Consider the following 24,741-nt stretch of genomic DNA (forward strand, 5'->3'; position numbering starts at 1 on the left):
AAAGGGGAACACTCCTTCATTGCTGGTGGGAGTGCCAACTGGTTCAGCCACTTTGGAAATCAGTATGGAGATTCCTCAGAAAAAGGGGAATAAACCTACCACAAGACTCTGCAACTCCACTCTTAGGCATATATCCAAAAGATGCCCATTCATACAACAAGGATGTCTGTTCCACTATGTTCATAGCAGCATTATTTGTAATAGCCAGAACTTGGAAGCAACCTAGATGCCCCACAACCAAAGAATAGATAGAGAAAGTGTGGTACATTTATGCAATGGAGTACTATTCAGCAGAAAAAAAAACAATAGAATCCTGACATTTGCAGGCAAATGGATGACACTAGAAGAGACAATCCTGAGTTAGGTAACCCAGTCACAAAAAGAGAAACATGGCATGTACTCTCTCATATATGGATTTTAGACATAGATCTGGGGAGTGCCAGCCTACAATCCCATGGCCAGAGAGTCTGGGAAACAGAACCATCATTCAGTGGCTGATGGAAGAAGAGGCAGACTCCCACGGCTAAGTACTGAGCTGAACTCAAGAAATACAGTAAGAGAGAGGGCTACTGATGACCAAAGGAGTTAAGACTGGGCTGGTTTAACCCCCAAAACACCTGGCCTGACAGGGGTTAACTCTTGAATCCCAGGCTGATGCCTGGGAATCCAGCATGGGACTGATCAAGACCCCCTGAATGTAGGTGTCAGTGAGGAGGCCTAGGTAATCTATTGAGCCTTGGGCAGTATGTCAGTATTCATCCCGAGTATACACATGGACTTTGGACTCCCATCCATCAATGTGAGAAGAACTCTCACCCTGAACTCTTGAGGGGAGGGTCTAGGCCCTGCACTGGATGAAATGACAGTCTATGGACACCCCCATGGAGAGCCTCACCCTCCCTGGGGAAATGAGGGGATAATGGGGGAATTGGAGGGAGGACCCCGGAGGAGGGGAGGGAAAGTGAGAGGGACCGGGAACTGACTTGTGAAAAACCCATGTTTCTAATCTAAATTTAAACTTAAAAATAAAAAAATTAATAAAAAAATAAATTCTCCCTTGCAATTATCTATAAATGTTGTTCATACTAAAATTACGTAAGAGACATTGCACCCATTATTTATGCTCTGCAATCATTTTCATGAGTGTTTCAGAGTTTTCCACCTCTCAGGGAAAAGGAGGAAGTGTGAGTTCCAGGGCTTTGTGTAGTGCAAGCAGCTGGTGAGACTCTCAGAAGAGGTTTTTGTTAGAGACTGAAACACTGTGAGCGGAACAATATAATGCTGCTGACAGAAATAATCTCCCACATCTTCATCCTGGAAGCTGCTGATGGTGAGAGTGAAATCTGTCCCAGATCCGCTGCCTGTGAAGCGATCAGGGACCCCAGTGTGTCTAGTGGATGCATGGTAGATCAGCAGTTTAGGAGCCTGCCCTGGTTTCTGCTGGAACCAGTTCAAGCGGTTTATGCTACCAGATAAAAGACTTTGACTGGACTTGCAGCTGAGTGAGATTGTCTCTCCTGCTGACACAGCCAGAAAGGATGGAGACTGGGTCATCATGATATCTGCACATACACCTAGAATCAGAAATAGCAATGATCATGTGTAAAAATAAAACACACAAATTTAATATACATGACATTTGTCATTTAATATCCTTGCAGTGCCATGTTTTCAGAGTATTGCTGCATAAAACATTACACTCTGGCAAAAATATAAATTTCTATTCGACAAAGAAATGACTGAAAATCTTTTAATACTTTGAAATTTCTCACCAGATACCCAGAGGAGCAGGCACATGAGGACCTGTGTCTGTGACTCCATCTTTCTTCCCCTGCCTGTCTAAAGCTTCTCAGTTCTCACTATCAAGGCCTGGTTTATGAACTCCTGGGAGCTGGGCTGGATTGGAGGGGTCCATGCAAATCAGTCAAGAAATACAAAAACATATGCCTGGAGAGTTATGAGAGAGTGGCTGGTGTCAATGAACAAGCAAATATACCATCACAGACCTTATCAGATATCACTGAAAGATCCTGGCTTACTAGGTTCTCTACTTGTTGCTTTTGTTAAAATCCAGAACACAAGACATATTTAAATGAGGTGACATTTGCAGAAATATTAAGAGAGCTATCTCAGATTGACAGTCCTGGAGGAATGATAAGTTCAAAAGTTATAGCCACAAATTAGGTAACATATATTAAGAAAACATACATTAAAAGGAAGAAACAGTGGAAGAAAGAAAAGAGGAAACTCAAAAATAGTGAGAGAACTGACGCTAATTGTTTTTCAATATCTCCAATGTCCAAAGCCTCTCTTCTACTAAGGACAATGAATTGTTTCTCAGACATTTGGATTCCAGTTTCTGGGCCAAACATGCACCATTGATGCAAAGAAAAGCCCATATTCTCTCAGTGGAAATCCTGGGGTCATTAATTTATAACTGAGATCAGAGGAACTCCTAATCTTGAAGCAAAGGTACACCTAACAGAAACTAACAGGCATCCTCTCTACAATTTCAGGAAATGGAAAAGCTGTAAATAGGGGAAGGAAAGAAACAAGTTTTCTTCAAGAAGTGATGGATGTAGACCAACACTGTCAAAAGTGTTTAGTCCAGATATGCATATTCTACGGTAATCAAGAAATTAGCATTATACTGGCATTGTAAACAGAAAAGGACCTTCCCAGAATGGGGTGCAGCCATCCTAATTAAAATAACAGTTTTACAGAGACCAATGGATGTCAACATCAGAGATGATTGCCTTCCAAAGGGGAAAATGATTGATTATGAATGAAAATCAATAGCAATAACAGAAATCACAGAAAATGCCTGGACTTTTATAATGACAGTATTATGTATAAAGAATAAGACATAAAACAATAAAGGCATAAATAAATTACAATGGCAAGGAGTCAAAATTCACAACTGTAATCACAGAATTGGGTAGATAGAAGGAAGAGCATCATGAGTTTGAGAAAAGCCTAGGGTGTATAGCAAGTTCTAGGACAGTCTAATCTGGGGATGGACAAAATCTCTCAAAAATGTTCATCACTAATTAACTTGTTACAAAGCAGCTTCTGTAATGTTATATCTGTGATTATTTATCTGTTAATACTATAAAAACTTAGCATTACCCCAAGAATATTATTGAAAATTAAATATCCAATTATTAAATATGCACTTCCCATTTTCATTTCAATAAATATAAAAATTTAGACTCCTACTATTCAGGTATGAAACATTAAATTATTTCTGATGACCATATACTAATATCCTCTGTCAACTGATAATACACCATAATAAGAGAGAGACAGTGTGTAGGTTGGGAAACTTCTCAATCTCACTGTCAAGGACATGACATATGTGTAACTTCCCCAGTCAGTATATAACAAGATGTCATGCGCCTTCCATCTTTACTAAACATTTTACTTTGCTTTATGACAGCTGAAGTGAGTTCAGATTTTGCTTTAATGGCCCTTACTGTGGCTCATTCACACTGGACACATGGAGACTGGGGTCGTACAAATCCAAAGGCTCCTGCCATTAATCATGTGCCTATTCCAGAGCATCAGTATTAAAGTTATTTTTAACAATCTGTGTTATACTATCTGTAATATAAAAAGCCAAAATACTTGGTTAGTTATCAAGGTTCCACAGTGTGTCCTGATGAATTAGATTCTGTGGACTATGACTAAAGACAGATTATAAACCTACTGGCTGAAAACAATACTGATTGATATGCTCCCAGGCTTGGAATCTGGGAGTCAGACGTTGATGGCCATGAGCTCACGGGATGCAGCACCCTCTTCAATGGACACCTCTGTAGTTGGAGGCACTGGGAATGTTTGTCTTAGATCCATACTAACATGAGATGGTACACAGCTGAACTCAGCTTTTCTGTTCCATGAGACAGAATCATTTATTTTTTAATGAGAGTCTGTAGATACCCAATATACATGACAAAAAAAACAGTAGAAAAGCAAGACTTTCATAAACTCATATAAAACATTAGCACATTATTCTTTGTTAAAATAGCAACATGGTATCTTAGGATGTGGGGATTTATTACTGCATTGAAGAAACATACAAGAGTTTTGGCCATGAAGGATATCTGCCCTGCTCAAGATGCCCAGAGTCATGCATGTAGCTTCTATCAGAATGGCCTATGCAGATTCTCTGAGTCTGTGTGAGAGGATGAGTTTGGAGAAGCAGCCTTTCATAGCTGAGGGCTCTTTGCCAACCATTCCAAAATGCACTTAAGATAAACACATGTTTATCCATCAGCTTCAAAAGTCATGGCACAGAACTAGAGCATCTACTTTTTTTATTTTTATATTTTGTTTATGGGTTTAAGGGTTGGATGTATATCTGTTCAAGACACATGCCTGATGCCTATAGAAAACAGAAGATGGAGACATATTCCCTGGAACTGGATTCATGGATCATTGTGAGTCACCATGTGGGTACTGGGAACTGAACCTAGATCCTATGGAAGAACATCCAGTGAGTTTTGTTAAACAATGAGACATCTCCCCTGCCACACAAATGCCTTCTGAGTAAATGGACATGTTGGAAAATGAGGAAAATCCATGTAAAACAAAGACCTGTGCACTGCTGAAGGCTATGATTCAGGAAGGTAGGAGGGCAGTGGCAGGAGGGGGATATTTAAATATCTTTGAAAGTCTCCTTGTGCTTTGTAAAGACTGTTGTTCTTTCAACCTCAGATGCAAAGCAAATTGGCTACACATGAAAATTACTTCATTTGAAATCAGGAGTTTGTAGTTAACCTTGCTCTTCTCTTCTTATTTCAGGGACAAGTGATTACATCCATGATGCAGAAACATGTTTGCCTCTCCATAATGACTGTGGAGCCGGCCTATTTCTGGAAGAACCACATCAGTACATACATAACTTCAGCGCTTACAGGGTTGAGTCCTTATCTCTCCTTTTGCTGTGATCAAACACCTACAAAGCTAGTTGAGGAATCTTTGTCCCTCACTTGGGAATATAGATTGCTTGGGAAAACAGTTCAAGCATCCAACTATTATAATGTGGAATACAATGTGAAAAGAGCTGCTCACATCACAACCACAACTAAAATGCAGAGTGAAGGATGCTATGGCTCAGCTCCCTTCTTCCATTTTGTACAGATAAAGAACCACAAGCAGGCCGTAGTTTTTCCCACAGTTGGAAGGGTTTTCCTCCAACAATTCTCCTAATGAAGATAATTAGCCAAAGATCTTCTCAGAGGCTAATCTTAACGTAGATAATCTTACAAGTATGTACACATATACATGTAACTTAGCAAATCTTCTACCTCAATCATTTCCCTATTTATTGCATTACATAAACTAAAATCACAGAGCAATACTGAAACACATAACACTAGTAACTCTGGTCCCCTTACCAATAGACCACCAGGTTATATTCCTTCTAGTTGCAACTTTCTATACATTTGTTTAGGCTCATTTACTTTTCAGGAATGATCCTGAACAAATGCACCTTAGATTCGAACACACATTCTCAATCAGTCCCGCATCGTATAGATGACCTTCCAGAAGTGGATTCCCCCATCAAGCCTCACCTTGTTTTGAGAAAAATAGCTATTCCAGAGAAATCCTGTAGTCATTACTAGAGAAAAGCTCCACAAAAACAAAGCAGGGAGGGAAAGGTAAATAGAAAATTAGTTGAAGGACTTCAAGAGACACATCACTCACACAATAATGTTGCATTCAGTGCTGTAATCTGGGAGAAGAATCCTATGAGGAGTTGAGTTTCCTATGCATCTCTGCACCAGCCACATTACCCAAGCTAGCCCACACTAGATGTCCTTTCAACCCACCTAGATATCTGATAGTGCTAAGCTTGTGTTCAATACTGGACTTCTCCATAACTAACCTACAGCAATCATCAGAACACCTCTGAATTTTCTCCTTTCCCAGCTTCCCAAGGACAATTATGTCTTGTTATTTTATGATTCTCTATAACAACCCATGTCTGTAATCTTGGAGAGTGGCTTTTGATCCATGACATCCTTCCTGATATGGGTCCAAAGGGAGTTGATACATTTACAGTGTGTTCACTCTCTTCATTTTTGTTAATATTGAATGTCTTCTTCTAGGTGCCTCACACACAGAACTAGAAGTGTCAAGGCTCTGACCCACTAATTTCCTCAATGGACATACTACTTTATTGATTTGTTAAATGAGAAATATGCAGCTATGTGTGTTCTGTAAGTATGTTTATGTGTTTTGTGTGAGCATATTTGTTCCCATGGCTGCTAGTCAGTAAGAGTGAGGAGGCATTCAGCCTATTGTAGTTTTAAATTTAATCTCCAGGATCATATTGAGCTTATGTCTTTATTTTTAATATGAATACAATTATCTGTCCTTTGTGTTACATACACAACATATGAGGGGACCACTTCTTATAAAACTAAATATATGACATCTAATGTAATGACACAATATTATTTAAAAATAACTTTAAATTGCTTCTTGAATTGATCCTGTGTTTCTTCCTATAATCAATGATGCTTTCATGGGTATATTTGTTCTAGTTATATCTTCTATGAAATAACCCAACCTGTATAATAAGACAGTCTGCCAAAGGATTTCTTGAATTAGTTCGTTCTTCTGTAGAATGCTTTTGATCTAAAATTGTTAGTATAGATGGGCTGATTAATAAACCTGAAATAAAATGCATGTTATCCTTCACAGTAGCTACTACAAAATTAAAGGAACTATTAATGTGCTACAAAGACAATCACAGATTATGATTTGCCTTTATAGAGAGTGTCACTACAAGGGGATAATCTCACTGCTTATTTCAACATTAAAGTCTTTGCTCTTGGTTTTTCACAAGTGATGAGTTTTGACACATCATTTCTGGCAGCCATTCCAGCTTGTGTTTTACTGAACAAAATGAGGCTGTCATTGAACAATATTTTTGTCTTTTTACTTAATATCCAAGAGGTGGAGCCACTAACACAAATTTATGACATAGGTCAAAGTGTCTTGAATGCTTAAAGAATAATCCAATAGAATTATTATTAAAATATCAATATTACAAAATTCTAGTTCTCACTCTCTTATATGAGCAAAGGTGAGGTTAGAAACAACTTATGTTTTACATTTATGGAATAATATCAATTTGAGTGGTCAATGTTGCTGTTTGCCATCCAGATATGCTCAAAACATTAGTGGATGTGATGTTATTTCAGTTTGTACTTACAAATACATGGTAGAAAAAATTTGATATTTGCCAGAAAATAAAATATCATCCCTCATGGATGTGCCATTGATTACCTGAAGACTTAACCCTATACATTTATTAATTGTCAATATCAGCGTTTGTGCTACTGGTGTTATGTTCAGGAAGCAATCTCCTGTTCCAATGCATTCAAGGGTACCTCCCACTTTCTCTTCTATGAGGTTCAGTGTGACTGGATTTATATTGGTCCATTTTAACTTAAGTTTTGTGCATGGCTATACACATGGATCTATCTGCAGTCTTCTGAACCAATACCCAGTAATTCCAGTACTATTTGTTAAAGTTGCTATCTTTTTTCCTTTGTATAATTTTAGATTATTTGTTGAAAATCAGCTGTTTGTAGGTTTGTGGATTAATATCAGCATGTTCAATTCAATTCCATTGGTCTTCCTGTCTATTTTTGTAACAATACCAAGCTGTTTAAAGGACTACAGCTCTATAATAGAGCTTGAAGTCAGGAATGGTGATGCCTCCAGACGTTGCTTTGTTGAGCAGGGTTGTCTTGGCTGTCCTGGGTCTTTGTTTCGCCATATAAATTTGAAAATTATTCTTTCACGGTCTGTGAAGAATTGTGCTGGAATTCTGATGGGGATTGTATTGAATATGCAGATTACTATTGCAATGAATGCCATTTTTACTGCATTGATTCTACCAATCCAAGAGCATGGGAGATCTTTCCATTTCCTGGTGTCTTCTTTAATTTCTTTCTTTAAAGACTCAAAGTGCTTGTGATACAAGTCTTTCTAGCCAATTCTATATAACAACAAAAGGGAATCAAGGGGGTACAAATTGGGAGGAAGAGGTCAAACTTTCACTGTTTGCAGATGATATATTAGGTTACATAAATGACCCAAAGAACTCTACCAGGGAAGTCTTACAGTTGATTAACACCTTCAGTAAAGTGGCAGACTACAAGATCAACTCAAGAAAATCAGTAGCCCTACTATATACAGATGATAAAAGGGGTGAGAAAGAAATCAGAGAAACATCACCCTTTACAATCCCCAAAAACAACATAAAATACCTTGGGGTAATGCTAGCCAACAAGTGAAAGCCCTGTATCGCAAGAACTTTGAAACTTTAAAGATAGAAATTAAAGAATCCCTCAGATAATGGAAATATCTCCCATGACCTTGGATAGGTAGGATCAATGTAGTAAAAATGGCAATCCTGCCAAAAGCAATCTACAGATTCAATGCAATCCCCATTGAAATCCCAACACAATTCTTCACAGACCTTGAAAGAACAATAATCAATTTTGGATGGAGAAACAAAAGACCCAGGGTAGCCAAAACAACTCAGTTCAACAAAGCAAGGTCCGGAGGCATCACCATCCCTGACTTCAAGCTCTATTATAGAACTACAGTCCTGAAAACAGCTTAGTATTAGCACAGAAATAGACAGGTAGACCAATGGAATCAAATTGAAAACCCTTATATTAACCCACACACATATGAACATCTGATCTTTGACAAAGAAGCTAAAAATATACAATGGAATAAAGAAAGCGTCTTCAACAAACGGTGCTGGCATAACTGGAGGCTGGCATGTAGAAGAATGCGGATCGATCCATGTTTATCGCCATGCACAAAACTTAGGTCCAAATGGATCAAGGACTCAACATAAATCCAGCCACACTGAACCTCTTAGAAGAGAAAGTGGGTGGTACCCTTGAACGAATTGGTACAGGAGACAACTTCCTGAATGTAACACCAGTAGTACAGACAGTGAGATCCACAATTAATAAATGGGACATCCTGAAACTGAGAAGCTTCTGTAAGGCAAAGGACACAGTCAGCAAGACAAAAAGGCAGCCCACAGAATGGGAAAAAATATTCACTAACCCCACATCTGACAGAGGGTTTATCTCCAAAATTTACAAAGAACTCAAGAAGCAAGTCTCCAAAACACCAAAGGATCCAATTAAAATTTGGACTGCAGAACTAAATAGAGAATTCTCAATAGAGGAATCTAAAATGGCTGAGAGGCACTTGAGAAAGTGCTCAACATCCTTAGCCATCAGTGAAATGCAAATCAAAACAACTCTGAGATACCATTTCCCTCCTGTCAGAACGGCTAAATTCTAAAGCACCATGGACAATTTATGCTGGAGAGGATGTGGTAAAAGGGGAACACTCATCCATTGCTGGTGGGAGTGCCAACTGGTTCAGCCACTTTGGAAATCAGTATGGAGATTCCTCAGAAAAAGGGGAATAAACCTACCACAAGACCCAGCAACTCCACTCTTAGGCATATATCCAAAAGATGCCCATTCATACAACAAGGATGTCTGTTCCACTATGTTCATAGCAGCATTATTTGTAATAGCCAGAACTTGGAAGCAACCTAGATTCCCCTCAACTGAAAAGCAGATAGAGAAAATGTGGTACATTTATGCAATGGAGTACTATTCAGCAGAAAAAAAAACAATGGAATCCTGAGATTTGCAGGCAAATGGATGACACTAGAAGAAACCATCCTGAGCGAGGTAGCCCAGTCATAAAAAGAGAAACATGGCATGTACTCTCTCATATATGGATTTTAGACATAGATCTGGGGAGTGCCAGCCTACAGTCCCATGGCCAGAGGGTCTGGGAAACAGAAACTTCATTCAGTGACTGATGGAAGAAGAGGCAGACTCCCAAGGCTAAGCACTGAGCTGAACTCAAGAAAGCCAGTAACAGAGAGGTAGGACTGATGACCAAAGGGATTAAGACTGGGCTGGTTTAACCCCCAGAAACAGCTAACCTGACAAGGTTTAGCTCTTGAGTCATAGACTGATGCCTGCCAATCCAGCATGAGACTGATCAAGACCCCCTGAATGTGGGTATCATTAAGGAGGCCTAGGTAATCTATTGAGCCTTAGGTAGTAGATCAGTATTTATCCTGAGTATACACATGGACTTTGGACTCCCATCCAACAATGTGAGATGCACTCTCACCCTGAACTCTTGGGGGAGGGTCTAGACCGTGCACTGGATTAAATGCAGACTATGGACACCCCCATGGAGGGCCTTACCCTCCCTGGAGAAATGAGGGGATAATGAGGGGAAAGGGTTGGCGGAAGGACACATGGGGAGGGGAGGGAAATGGAGAGGGACCTGGAACTGACTTGTGAAGCAACCTTGTTTCTAATTTAAATTTAAACTTAAAAAAAACAAACAAATGCATTGTAGGAGACTTAGCAAAAAAAAAGTAGAAAGTGTTTCTCTGGAGAAGAGGAATACACAATAAATAGTAGTAGGTTTCAGAGAAGAGCAGCAGGTCATAGATGCAAATCATCAGGCAGTTGTCTGCTGAAGGCAACATAGTCTTCCTAGACCCTGGTTCCAGCCCAAGGATTAGGCTTGAAACTTTCCTCTTTCTAGAACTGTGCAAGAAAACTTAATGATAGGAGCTGGAGAGATGGCCTAATAATTAAGAGTACTTGCTGTTCTTTTAGAGTACCTAGGTTCCGTTCCCAGTACCTACATTATCCAACTAACAACTTCCTGTAATTCGAGTAACAGAAGATCTGACACCACCCACCTTTATTGGCACATGGTCTGTATATGCCCACATGCAGACACATACTCAAAATAAAAATAATTAAATAAATCACAAAAGCATCTATTCTGTTTAAGAAAAAACATCTAATATATTTCCATTTGGATACACATTTCAAAAAATTTTCCCCAGTTGTCAAGATGAGTGTATATTTTATTTTTTATTCAGAGGATTAAAACTATTCTTACAATATCAGACAACATAGGTTAACAGATTCACAACTTTGGGGTAAACATTTGTGCAATAATTTGCAGAATTATATGAAACTATAACATATGGAATAATGAATTAAGCTGGATATAATGCAAAGTAGTTAAAATATTTTATGAATATGTGTGATCAAAGGTAAATAAAGAAAGAAAAACAATAGAGCAAACCAATCATAGGGAGGGGAAAGATGGAGTGGGGGTGATGGTTTGGGAGGATTGGGAGGTGGGGGAGAAGGGGAGGGAGAGGGACCTGAAAGTGACATGTGTAAAATGTTAAATAAAAAATGTATGGAAAAAAAGAAGCTTGGGGGTGAAGGGATGCAGGAGAAAGAGGAAGGGAGAAGAAGATGGAGAGGAGAACATGAGAAACCAGGAAGTTTGAGTTGGGGGATGAATAGAGGAGAGGAAGAAAAGAGATACTTTATTAGAGAGGGCCATTACAGGTTTAAAGAGAAATATGGCACCAGGGAAATGTCCAGTGATCCACAAAGATGACACCAACTAAGTATCTAAGCAATAGTTGAGAGGCTACCTTAACTGCCCTTCCCGTATAATGAGAATGATGACTACCTTAAATGCCCTCCTAGAGCCTGAATCCAATAGCTGATGGAAGCAGAAGCAGAGATTCACATCTAAATACTGAGCAGAATTCCTGGAATCCAGTTGTAGAAATGGAGGTGTGATGAGCAAAGGTTTCAAGACCATGTAGGGAGAACCCACAGAGACAGCTGACCTGAACAAGTGAGAGATCACAGGCTCCAGGCTGACTGCTGGGGAGCTTGCATAGGACCTAACTAGGCCCTCTGACTGTGGGTGTCAGCCAGGAGATCTGGACAGTCTATAAGACCTCTGGCAGTGGAACCAGTATTTATCCATAGAACATGAACAGACTTCAGGAGCACATTTCCCATGGAGGGATAGTCTCTTAGCCTAGATGGCGGGATACTTAGGCCTTGCCCCAAATGATGTGACAGACTTCAATGAAACCTCATGGAAGGTGTCATCCTCCCTGGGGAGTGCATGAGGAGTGATTTGGGGTGTTGGTGGGGGGAGGATGGGAGGGAGAGGGAACTAGAATGAATATGTAAAATGAGATTGTTTCTATTTAAATAAAATTTATTTAAAAAGAAAAAATATCAGGCATGAAACACTTTCCTTTGAGATGTTGCTCAGGGTTGTTCAAGAGACTCCCAAAACATTATAGGCTATTGCTGTTGCCCTTGATCGCCACCCAGAGGTAAAAGAAAGTAAGTGCCAACTGTACTTTGGACACAGGATCTAGAGGAGTCAAGCTGGATGTGGCATGTATGGGACATTGTTGAAGACTAGCTTTGGGTACCATACAAGTTTCCAAGGCAGGAAATCAATCAATAATTATCCCCAGCTATAAGGCCTATGAATCACAACAATGACCACCATAGCATAATAGCCCTACCACTGCAATAATTGTACAGTAAACAACAGCTCTGTGACCAAAATTAAAGCATGTTCAACAAGAGAAACAGCATGCCTGGTACTCGAAACCTATCCAACACCATGGAGTTATTGAAGTGATCGGTACCAGAGAAGGAACTGCAAATGTCACTTTACTAAGCCAGCAAAACCACTAACTACATTCTATTTTTTCTTCTACCCAGAGATCATCACAGTTTGCATTCATCAAGGAAACTTCTCTTTGATCTATATGAATATTATTACATAAACCTACAATTGATGAAATGAAGACCTGAGTAGTTTAGTGACAGATGACACACCTAAAACACAACTCTTGCACTTAAGATGTTGGGAACATTTAGCAGTAGTAGTTGGAAGGATTATATGATCCAGAAAAACAGGGTGTTTTCTTAAAGGCTGAGTCTGCTATGAATGTAAGAAGCTACACACATGATATCTCATCAACATGTCTGTCTAAGCATGAACTGAGCAAGAATGACACTAGTAGACAGTAATGTGGAAGGAGGATGTTCAGAAGGCATCAACACTAGACATAGAACTATAGTTAACTAAGGCATTCTGAGATTAGAAATAGTCTTCCACAGAGAAGAGTAAACTGTTGGATATCTGATGCAAAATGGCTAAGCCTAAAAATGTATACATCCAACTCTTTTTTTATATGAGTGGAGAAGGCTATATTTGTATATTTAGGAATATATTTATATATGTATACATATGTGTATATATTTAACAACATTTCAAATAATTAAAAAAACAAGAAAGGTTTGTGGGAAGGTTTCAAGAAAATCAGAGCTACTCATAAGGAATGTCTCTGCCTTTGTCGTTGGAATGAAGGGGACCCCATTTAGATTTTCTCAGTCTGGCCCTTCTGGCTTCTATGCTCTGTTACATACACACTGAAAGAACTCTTAAGAAGGAAGAGAGAACCAATAGCAATCTAAATGGATATATCATCACAGCTGCATGCACCCATAGTTAAGGATACCAAACTTCCAAGATAAACACTTCCTTTGATGTGGGTCAACAATATGTTCAGTTTGTTATCTTATTCTAAGGTATAGTACATTTTCCATCTCTCTTATAATTCACGTTAGATATCCTTTTTCTCTAGTTCTACCTATATTCTAGTTATGAGTCAGCTTGTTTCCATGTCATTTTATGCCCTTTTTTGATTGTTTCTTTCTGCAGTGTGACCCAAAAGTTCCTATGTGAAATATTTGATTTCCAACCATTAAAAGTGAGAGGATCATGCTCTGACTCAATTACTGGATTCATCCATTGCTGATTCATGATTAAACGGCATTATTGGGAGATAGTGGAATGGAGGTGTCAGTGCTAATTAAGAAACTATTAGACTGCTTCTGAAGATTGTGTCACGTACCGATTTGAACTACCTCTATTTGTTTCTCAATTGCCATGAGGTAAACATCTTCGCCCTGTGCTCTCCCCCATGATACTCAACCTCATTTTGTCCACAACAATGATGCTAACTTACCTTGGTTAGAAATAGAAACTGGGAGGCAAGTAAATCATAGCTCTTTAGGTTGTTTTTCTCAGGTATTTTGTCACAGTAAACCAAAAGCTAAGTGGATCCCCAGTAGATCAGTAATGTAAGAGCCTGTTCCGGTTTCTCCTGGTACCAAACTTAGCAGTTCTTCTTGATAATGCTACCAAACAGATTCTGGCTGGACTTACAGTTGATAGAAACCCTCTCTCCTGCTGAAAAGCCACTGATGATGGAAAGTGGTTCATCATGATGTCCCCACAGATACCTGCAATTATGAAAGGATGATGAACATACACAGATACACAAATACATATAAGGACAGTTGATTTGTCATTTAATGTTCTTGTAATGTCTTAATTGTCAAAGAATTATAATATAAGAAATATGCACTGACACATATTGCCAAATTCTTATAAAAAGAAGTGACTCTGAAATGATTATAATACTACTTAATTTATCAACAGACACCCAGAGGAGCAGAGTCTTGAGAACTTGGGTCTGTGACTCCATCTTGCCTGTCAGATGTCATGGAGTTCTTGCTGTAAAAGTTAGCTTATGAATTCTGAACAGTTGGGCTGGACTGGAGGTGCCCATGCAAAGCAGTCAGAAAATACAAAAGCAAATGCCTGAAAAGTTTGTGTGAATGTGACTGGGGTCAATCAAGAGCCAAAAATATCATCACAGAGAGCATGAGCAATCACTGAAAAATATCAACTTAATGCTTTCCAACACATGTCTACTAGGAAACCAGTCCCCTCTTATAGCCCATGAAGTAACCCAAATCATGTGGCAATATACACAGGGTACACATAGAGACAGAATAAAATTTTGTTAATTTCTTGTAAAAGAATATTTAATGACACATATGATATACATGTATGCATTTTACAGACATATGTTATATTGTATATACAGACATCTCATGATTGTGAAATTAAAGTTGCTTATTTTTTTGAAAATAAAAGTTTTCATAAACAATATCCTAATAATTGGTTTACCCTTCCTCATCTCCTCCCAGATCCTCCATTCTTTTCCACCCCATGCCTTCTTTCCCTTTCTATTTAGAAAAAGAAATGGCAAATAAAAAGAAAAAACTAATATTTAAGAAAGAGAAACTCACACATATATACACACAGATGGACACCATAAAACACAAAATTGGAAACCATAATATATAAATAAATATCAGTGATATAATAAATACCAAAACAAATTAAAATCAGAAAAAAACTACAAAAAAACCACATTGAGTTCATTTTGCTTTAGCTGTCTACTGATGGCCATGGGTTTGTAAACACAATGAGAACCTACTGAAGAAAATTAATTTTTACTTTGCAAGTGGTTGGCACTTTGTAATAGTTTCTTAGTTAGGGGTTGGAGCTCATGTCCATTTTTCCAGCTGGGGTCTCTCACTGGTTCAGTGGCAGTGGTTTCTGGGTATGTGGTAGTTTATTGCTGCATTCAGGGTATTGGAAATCTTCATACAGAGTGACTAGCATCAACAAAACCTGTCCTGCTTAAGGAGGACCAGAGTCCATACATGCTGAGTCTTTCAGAGAGGACTCTCCTGAGGACATTCTCTGATTCTGTGTGACACGATGAGTTTGAAGAGCTCATAGCAGCCAGTCATAGCTTAGGGGGTTGTTTAACACTTGTTCCAGCATGCACTTAAGATAAACCTATTAGTGACTCATCAGCTTCAACAACCATGGATGGCATCTAGTAGAGAATTAGAGATGACACAAGTGTCTTCTTTTTCTATTTTTAATCTTCATGTTTATGGCTGTTTTGACTGCACTTATGTCTGTTCATGATGTGTTTGCTTTGTACCTATAGAAGCTGGAAAAGAGAATCTGAGTCCATGGAATTGCAGTTACAGATTGTTGTGAGCTGCAATCTTGTGGATAGTGGGAATTGAACATAGATCCTCTGAAAGGGTAGCCAGTAAGCTCTCTTAAACAATGAGAAGCTTCCCAACCCCACAAATGTCTTCTGGGTAAATAGGCATGATGGAGAATGAGGAAGATTTATCAACAAGACCTGTGCACTGCTGAAGGCTCTTTCTCAGTAAGAGGGGGACAGTGGAAAAAAGAACATGTGTAAATGGCTTCTAAAAGTTCCTTTTGCCTTATAAACTCTGTTCATTGAAACTGAGAAATGGATGGAAATAAAATTTATGACACATGAAAATGACTTCATCTAAAACTGATAGAGAAAATCATGAGAACAACTCAGTGTTTGTATTGAATATTATTCTTCCCCCTATTAGTTTAGGGTTCTGTAGATATATCATGTTGATGCAGAATGCAGCTTTCCTCTCCATGTAGACTGGGGAGCCAGACTCTGCTACAGGAAGAACTACATTAACGATGACATCACTTCTGAACTAACAGGGATGTGTCCTTTTCTTTCCTTGTTGCTGTGATAAAAACACATACAAAAACAATTCGAAGAATCTTTGTCCTTTGCTGGGGAACACAGATGGCTTGGGACAACAGTTCAGTTATACAACTTTTATACTGTGGAAGACAAAGTGGAAGGAGCTTCAAGCAGCTGCTCACATCACATCTGCAAATTAGAAGTAGAGTGTGAAAGATGCTAAAGCTCAACCACAGAAGATGGAGTCTGAATCATCATGATGTCCCCACAGGCACCTGCAATTAGGAAGAGACAAATGTGGTACATACATGCATAGACATTTAGAGATTTCATTACTGCCTCACAATTTAGAATTTGAAAAACCCTGAGCAGAGAACCCTTCCTAGTAATGTAGGGTGCAGCCACAAGGATAGAGGAGCTGCTAAATTAATGGTCATTTGTTACTAAAGAATAGAGAAGACAATGAACTTCATTCTATTCGTATTTTCAGAGATTTATATAGATGCCATCTTCCCACCCAGTTCATAGCCTGAGATGCTACTGACACCCTGAGAATGAGCAGCAGTGATTTACAGTGCTCCTGTTTCCACCAATGTCACCTGACTGAATGTTTCAGCAACCACACAATTTAAGCTAAACTCCACAAAAACACAGATAGAAATATAAACACTGAATAAAGCCATGTTCCAGCCTTTCTGTATTCACAGCCATGTTCAACGATGACTAGAGAAACAATGGACAGTTTTGTCTACTAATCAGGAATTTATGGAGGATAATCCAAACAAACTTGCACTTTCCTGCTCCCTACATATTGAATGAATGGACCCTGATGTTTCAAGTGTCCAATACAAATGGTGACTTCAAAACAGAAAATTGCAAAAGTTCACACTGTTATATTATTATAGGGGTTGTTTTCCATTTCTTTTAGAATTTATTTTAGATACTAATTCAGATATTCATGTCTCCCAATGAAATTTGAGTCCTAAATGCTATGCTTTAATATATTTAATTATTGTAGATGATCTATAAATTGTCTTCCAAAAGATTTTCGTATGAAAGTCTTGGTAAATACCTGGTATATCCAGTCACTGGAAAATGATGGGATCATGAAGCTTGTGACCTAATCATTAGACTAATCAATAGATGACCCATCATATCAGGAGGTGATGAGAGGCAAGAGGTGGAATGGTATGAGAAGGCAGGTACCACGGGGGATTACATCAACTCCTCTCTTTCCTCTTCTCTTTCCTCCACTTCTTCCATCTTCCTCTGTCTCTGTATTTCTCTCTCTCTTTCTCTCTCTCTTTCTCTCACTCTGTGACTTTTGATCAGGATATAAGCTCTCAGTCCTACTGGCCCACATGTTTTTTGCCATGAAAATAATAGACAAATCCTCAGAAACAATAAGCAAGCCACAATTAATTATTTCATTTTATATGAATTCTCCTGGTCATCACAACAATAGAACACTAAAACAAGCTGATTCCTGCCCAGACAACTATGAGATATTGGCTTTGTGGATACTATTTGTGGTCCATAAGTGAAGCTCAGTATTTTATAGTAAGTGATCAAAGTTTTTCATAAATGTATAAATGAGATTAAATAACATAATATTTCCTTTGGAGCATATTACTTTCCTTTCCACAATTGTAAAATTCTTTAAATATTATGAGACATAAGGACTGAACATAACATGGTGACACAGAGTTAGATCCATTATTAAGACAGAATCAGGTTTCTAAGATTCCACAGTTCAAAAGTCTCCACAGAGAAGAATACAGGCAATGAAACAAGGAAAGAAAGCAGAAATGATTTTTTAAAATATATCACATCCTCAATCTAATATGTAGTCCCTAAAATTTACTGAAATAGTTATTCTCATACGTGTGTCTGTGTGTGTGTGTGTGTGTGTGTGTGTGTGTGTGTGTGTGTGTGTGAAACTGGAGAGAGAAAGCAAAGTAGAAGCAAACACAGAGAAGAAAGAACCAAGTAGGATGTGGAAAAGGCAGAAGGGTAACAAGAGGGCAAATTGGTGGATCATTTTCAAAATGAGTGTTGTATTAGAAAGTAATTTAATAACTTTTAGTCAATAAGTTAAAAAACATTATCAAATAAAAAATATAAAGGGAAATATTTGCAATGCTGAGAGTGAGGAGCCCAATAAGAGCTTAAAAACAAAAAACTAGGTGAATTCTTGACCTCTACAGTGACATGTAGGGACTGGAGCTATTCTGCAGTGGCTCTTTCTGTTCCCAGGATCAATTCCTGGCACCCAAATGGAAGTTCACTACTATATGTAACTCCAGTTCCAGGGGAAGCAATTCCATATTCTGATTTCTGTGGACACTGTATGTGCAAGGTGCAAGTCATACACAAATGTAGACCATCCATACACATAAAAATTAATTAATCTTAAAGCACTGATATGGCATTGTAGGCTACCAGCATCTTAATTTCAGGCAATTAAGTATTATGTTAGACTTCCAGATTCCAGAACTACAAAATGATGACATTATTTTGTATAAGACAGATTCTGTGGGAAATTTTTAAAGAATAAATAAGAATTTACACAGAGAACTTAACTACATTTTGCTCCATGTATCTTAGAAGCACTGTGCTTATAAATAACCTACAGGGTCTGACATGTTATCTCATCAATGGGCCAGACACAAGGGCTAAAAGTCAGATGAAGAAAATGTGCAGAGATGTGTGTGGTGCAGGTAGCTGATGAAACTCAGAGAGGAGTTTTGTGTTGGAGACTGAAGCACTGTGGGAGGTGAGCAGTAAAGCTGCTAAAAAGTAATAATCTTTGTATCTGTGGAGGTTTGTTATGTTTCCTATGTGGTCAATTTTAGAAAAGGTTCCATGTGGCTCCTAGAAGAAGGTATATCCCTTTGTGTTTGGGTGGAATGCTCTATACATGTCTGTTAAATATAGTTGGGTCATAACTTCTATGGCAAACCTGACTTCAAGCTCAATTACAGAGATATAGTCCTGAAAACAGCATGGTATTGGCACAAAAATAGACAGGTAGACCAATGGAACCGAATTGAAAACCCTGGCACCATTGAGACCTCTAGTGATCTAAAGGGATGACACCAAGAAATAGTGAAGAGACCACCTTAAATGCCCATTCCTGATAATGAACTTGATGTCTACCTTATATGCCATCCTAGAACCTTCATCCAATGACTGATGGAAGCAGAGGCAAACACCCACAGTTAAATACTGAACTGAACCCATGGAACCCAGTGACAGAGAGAGAGGAGCAATGAGCAAATTGGCAAAGAATGAGCTGGCAAATCCAGCAGAGACAGCTGATCTGAACAAGGGGGAGCTCTTGGACCACAGACCAACAGCTGGCAGGCCAGCATGGGACTGATCCAGACTTCCTGAGAGTGAGAGTCAGTGAGGAGGCCTGGGCAACCTATCGGGCCCTGGGCAGTATATCAGTGTTTACTTTAATAGGGACAGTGTTTAAACTAATCAGTGTTTACTTTAATAGGGACAGTGTTTAAATTAATAGGAACAGAAGGGAAAGGGTGGAATAAAGGAAAGGAAGGAATAAGGAAGGAAGGAAAGAAAGAAAAGTAGATAGGAGGAAATGACAAATTCTTAAATTACAGAATGAGAAGAGAACAGGAAAAGAGAGTGGATGAATAAAAGGAAAGGGTAAAGAAGGAAAAACAGAAAGTAAAAGTAGAAAATATTGAACCAATTATTTACCAGACTGTATGGAAATTACAGATCATTGAAGCTACTCATTTCCTAAGTCAGTAGAATGCACTACAAAACCCTGAGGTGCTAAAGACAGGCATAGAGTTCCATGGAATTATATGGCAGCCTCATTTAAATATAATATTAAAATGGCTTTTAATGTCATTGTAAATGTAAGCCAAATACCCTTCCAAACATTAGACAATGAAAAGAATGGTATGATAAATAGAAAATGAAAGGCAAAAGTGAAAAATCAAGAACTCCTTGAAAAGTCAGGTTGTAATCCAACACTGAAGCTCAATACTGATAAAATTTTCACTTCTTCGAGAAGTTCATATCCTATAGCCCAGGTACTAAATCAGTGGATCATTTAACTGATCCCATAGGCCATAAAAATGCCAACAATAAAATATAAGAAAGTACATCAACCAAAAATAAATTAAAAGCAGATGAAGAGTTCATTTAAGTTGTTCTGGAAGTGTGAACCTCTGTTGCATCAATGAATTTTGCTGCAGCCTTGATTCTCAACATAAAACATGTACACTTTTACTATGCTTATCAATATATTGTGTAACAGTAAAATTGAGGCATTGGCTAAGATTTCCCACTACTATATGTTATATTATGCATTGAAGTCTTTTAGTATACAAAGTTATCTTTTCTAATAAAAAAGTCACCTACCATTATTCATAACCATATAAGTATCATTTTCATATATCTATGGGTTTTATAGTGTTAGAATACTTATGTCGGTGTTTGAGTTGCTGATTTGACTTGTATAAAACTGACCAAATGGTTTATTCTGGGATTAGGAAATAATTTCCAAAAATTCCTGAAATGCCCCAAGCATAGTGTATTGATGTGACATGGTAATCTTAGCATTGATAATTATAAAATCACAGTATCAACCAACTCTGAAATATGCTGAAGTTTTGCTACATGCTATGAAATCAGATATTCAGACAAGGTCAATGTCTTTCATAAAAATATACAGGCACACCCATATCACTAACATGTAGATTTCCTTTTATTGTTTGTAAATAATAAAATTATAAAGTAACAAAAAGGTTTTAAAGCAATCTCTTCATAATTTGTTATCAGTTAAATTTCTGTCTTCTACACCTGCGTTACAAACTTATAAGCCAGATGTTACACTAAAATTTTCATAGGTGATATTGCACTTCAAAAACCATGCACTCAGACAAGTACCAGAAGTCCCTGTTCTGGGTCTGACTTGAATGTCTCCTCCACAAGGAAAATATTTAATGATAACTAGAAGATACTAGGCAAATGTTCAAATGAGAGAAGCAAGCAACAGGCCTACTAGGCTATGACACCTATGAATCCCAAAGACCAGCATCCTGTGATAATCTTAAGTGGCCAAGAGTGGTATATCTAGTTGGAAACCAACAGGTATCTAATTGGAATTAAAGACCTACTCAACAAGAGGGAAATCATGACTGTTAGCAGAAGCCTCACTAACGCTCCAGACCTAGTGAAGTTATGAATCTTGATGAAGAATCTAAATATTCTTCATTACTAAATGAGCATAATCCCCAAGAAAACTGTAAATAATTTGACCTCATAACACAGATACCTATAGTCCTCAACACTCCACAGGAAAATTGCTCTTCAAAAAAATGGAAACCTGTATAAAAAGCCACAACCACTTTCAATATACTTGTTGAGTCCAGTCTTAATAGACATATATACAAAACACACCCACACATAAGTATCAGGGAACTTTGTGAAAAGAAGGAGGAAAGATTGTAGGAGCCAGAGGATCAAGGCCTTTACTGGTAGATAACATCTCTTAGTAATGTGAGAAGCTAGCCCCTTGAAGAGTCACCAGCAAAATTTTATAAATTTTAATTCCCTATCTCAAAGAAAGACTACTTGTAATACATATTTATAATATTCTTGTATTTTGCCTGATATACTAAATACCAGGAGATCTTTAAAAAGATGCAAACTATGATATAAATAACAGAAAATTCACTGTTCTTATACATGTCAGCTTTTTCTTTATCTATGCTAGGTAGAGGGCCAAATGGAGTAACTTTTGCCCTTCTAGAGATTGACCAGAATATGTCCTGAGTCCCTAATACAGGGCTCAAGGGGAATCCGTACATTTGGTGACAAACTGCAACTTTTTGTCTGAGAGTGTAAAGAAAAAGTCACTCACACAGTCTCTATTTTTTTAGTTAATTTTTTACATTCCAACCCCCACAGCCATATGAATAGGCTGGGCAAGGTATCTCTCCATATAGAATATGATCTACTATGTCATTTTGTCACAAGTCTCTTTATGGTATCCGTGATTATTCTAATTGAGGGAGTTTATGGAAAAAGACACTCATATTCTTAATGGTTACCTTCCTTATTTTCTATTCTCTCATGTTCTTTCTATCTTTTTTCTGTTCTTTTTGTTGTATACTTTTTTCCTACAGCTTATATACCCCAACATACCTTAGTAGGCAATATACAGATTACATTCTGATTTTAAAGTGAATGACTATTATAAATACAGTAAAAACCTGTCTTTCATCTGCCTTATATGATTAAGTATTTTATGTATGACAGGTAAATAACAAATTATCCAAAGAACCCACATATTTCATAACCCAAGCAACATGTTAATAGATTAACACTGAGGGCTAGCAAGCTATTATTATCAGGTCTTTTACTGTCAGGCTGCATTTTGCAGTTGCAAAGAACCAATTACTTTTTTATTTATCTTGAAAAGTATTCCAATAAAGACTTAAAGGAATCATAAACCCAAACGTTTATTTATGAAAAACAATCAATCAGATGGCAAAGATACTTCCTACCAAGCATGACGGCAAATCAGAGCTTGATCGCCAGAAATCAAACAACAAAGAGACAAACAAGTTCAAGTAATCTCTGACCTCCAAGAATATGACACATCACATGTGCATATGCATACACACACATGAAGGCAATTATCTAAAATATAATAAAAGTTAAAAGAACCCTGTCTCTGAAGGGTCTAGGCCTTGCCCTATATGAAATGACAGACTATGGACACCCCCATGGAGGACCTCACCCTCCCTGGGGAAATGAGGGGATAATGGGGGGGTTAGGGGGAGGGCACGGGAGGAGGGGAGGGAAAGGGAGAGGGACCTGGAACTGACTTGTGAAGCAACCTTGCTTCTTATCTAAATTTAAACTGAAAAATAAACTAAAAAAAAAAAGAAGATGACTGGATCCCACAATCCCTTTTGATGGCACACTTTAAAAAAGAAACAACAAAAAAAGAACCCTGTCTCGTAAAAACCAAAAAAAAAAAAAAGACCATATGAAAAGGAAAAGAAAACCGGAAAAATTGGGCACCAGTATAAGTAAGGAAAGAAGCACTCTGGGATCTAAAAATAGCAGGAAACACTTTTTCCTAGAGCTTCCAAACCAAAATATAGTTTGCTATTATCATCACTTCAGACCATAGTCTTATGTTAAGCACCATAACTCCATAACAATAAAAAGATAAATCCCTCATATTCAAACAACAGAGTCTGTGGTAACGTGTTACAGAAGGAATAGAAGGTTAACAATGCGTTGTACTTTACAATTTTGTACAAATGTTTTTCATACCGAAAGACATAAGAGGCATTGAACCCATCATTTTGCCAAGCTCTGCAAACATTTTCCTGAGTATTTCATGAGTATTTAGGCTCTCAGGCAGAAAGGGGAAGTGTGCAGGTCCAGGGCTGTTTATGGTGCAGGCAGGTGGTAAGACTCTCAGAGGAGGATTTTGTTGGAGGCTGCAGCACTGTGGGAGGAATACTATGATCTTGCAAACAGTAATAATCTCCCATGTCTTCAGCCTGGACACTGCTGATGGTGAGAGTGAAATCTGTTCCAGATCCACTGCCTGTGAAGCGAGCAGGGACCCCAGTGTGCCGAGTGGATGCTAAGTAGATCAGCAGTTTAGGAGACTGCCCTGGTTTCTGCTGGTACCAGGCCAAATAGTTATTGCTACCAAGTGAAAGACTCTGACTGGACTTGCAAATGATGGTGACCTTTTCTCCTGATGACACAGCCAAGGAGGTTGGAGACTGAGTCATCATGATATCTCCACAGGCACCTGCAATCAGGAATAGCAATGATCATGTTTAACAAAAATATTACAAAGCTTAATATAGATGAAATTTGTCATTAGATGTCGTTGTAGTGTCATATTCTCAGAATATTGTTGCATAAAAATATTATACTCTGGAACAAAATTATATATTCCTTTTATACAAAGAAGAGACTCTGAAAATATCTTAATACTTTGAAATTTCTCACCAGACACCCAGAGCAGCAAGGACATGAGGACCTGGGTCTGTGACTCCATCTTGCTCCCCCTGCCTGTCTGAAGCTGCTCAGTTCTCATTATCAAGACCTGGTTTATAAATTCCAAGCAGCTGGGCTGGGTTGGAGGGGCCTATGCAAATCAGTCAGCAAATACGAAAGTAAGTGCCTGGAGTTGTACGAGAGTAGCTGGTGTCAATCAACAGGCAAATGCACTATTACAGACAGTATCAGATATTACTGGAAGATACTGGCTTACTAGTTTATCTAATAAAGGTCTTGGTTAAAATCCAAGACATATTTAAATGAGGTGACATTTGCAGAAATAGTAAGAGAGCAATTTCAGA

The 24,741-nt window shown here is 38.2% G+C and overlaps 2 gene segments (V, D, J or C); both read right to left on the bottom strand.

Moving 5' to 3' along the window:
* Positions 1-1,137: 1,137 nt before the first annotated feature.
* LOC101840824 lies at positions 1,138-1,929 on the bottom strand. The segment is given in 2 exon segments: positions 1,138-1,574; positions 1,773-1,929. Coding segments are annotated over 2 exon segments (486 nt in total).
* Positions 1,930-23,760: 21,831 nt separating this feature from the next.
* Positions 23,761-24,488, bottom strand: LOC101841092. The segment is given in 2 exon segments: positions 23,761-24,185; positions 24,389-24,488. Coding segments are annotated over 2 exon segments (498 nt in total).
* Between the last annotated feature and the right edge of the window lie 253 nt (positions 24,489-24,741).

Source organism: Mesocricetus auratus, unplaced genomic scaffold, assembly GCF_017639785.1.
Source record: "Mesocricetus auratus isolate SY011 unplaced genomic scaffold, BCM_Maur_2.0 Super-Scaffold_100676, whole genome shotgun sequence".
In the NCBI taxonomy this organism is placed as follows: Eukaryota; Metazoa; Chordata; class Mammalia; order Rodentia; family Cricetidae; genus Mesocricetus; species Mesocricetus auratus.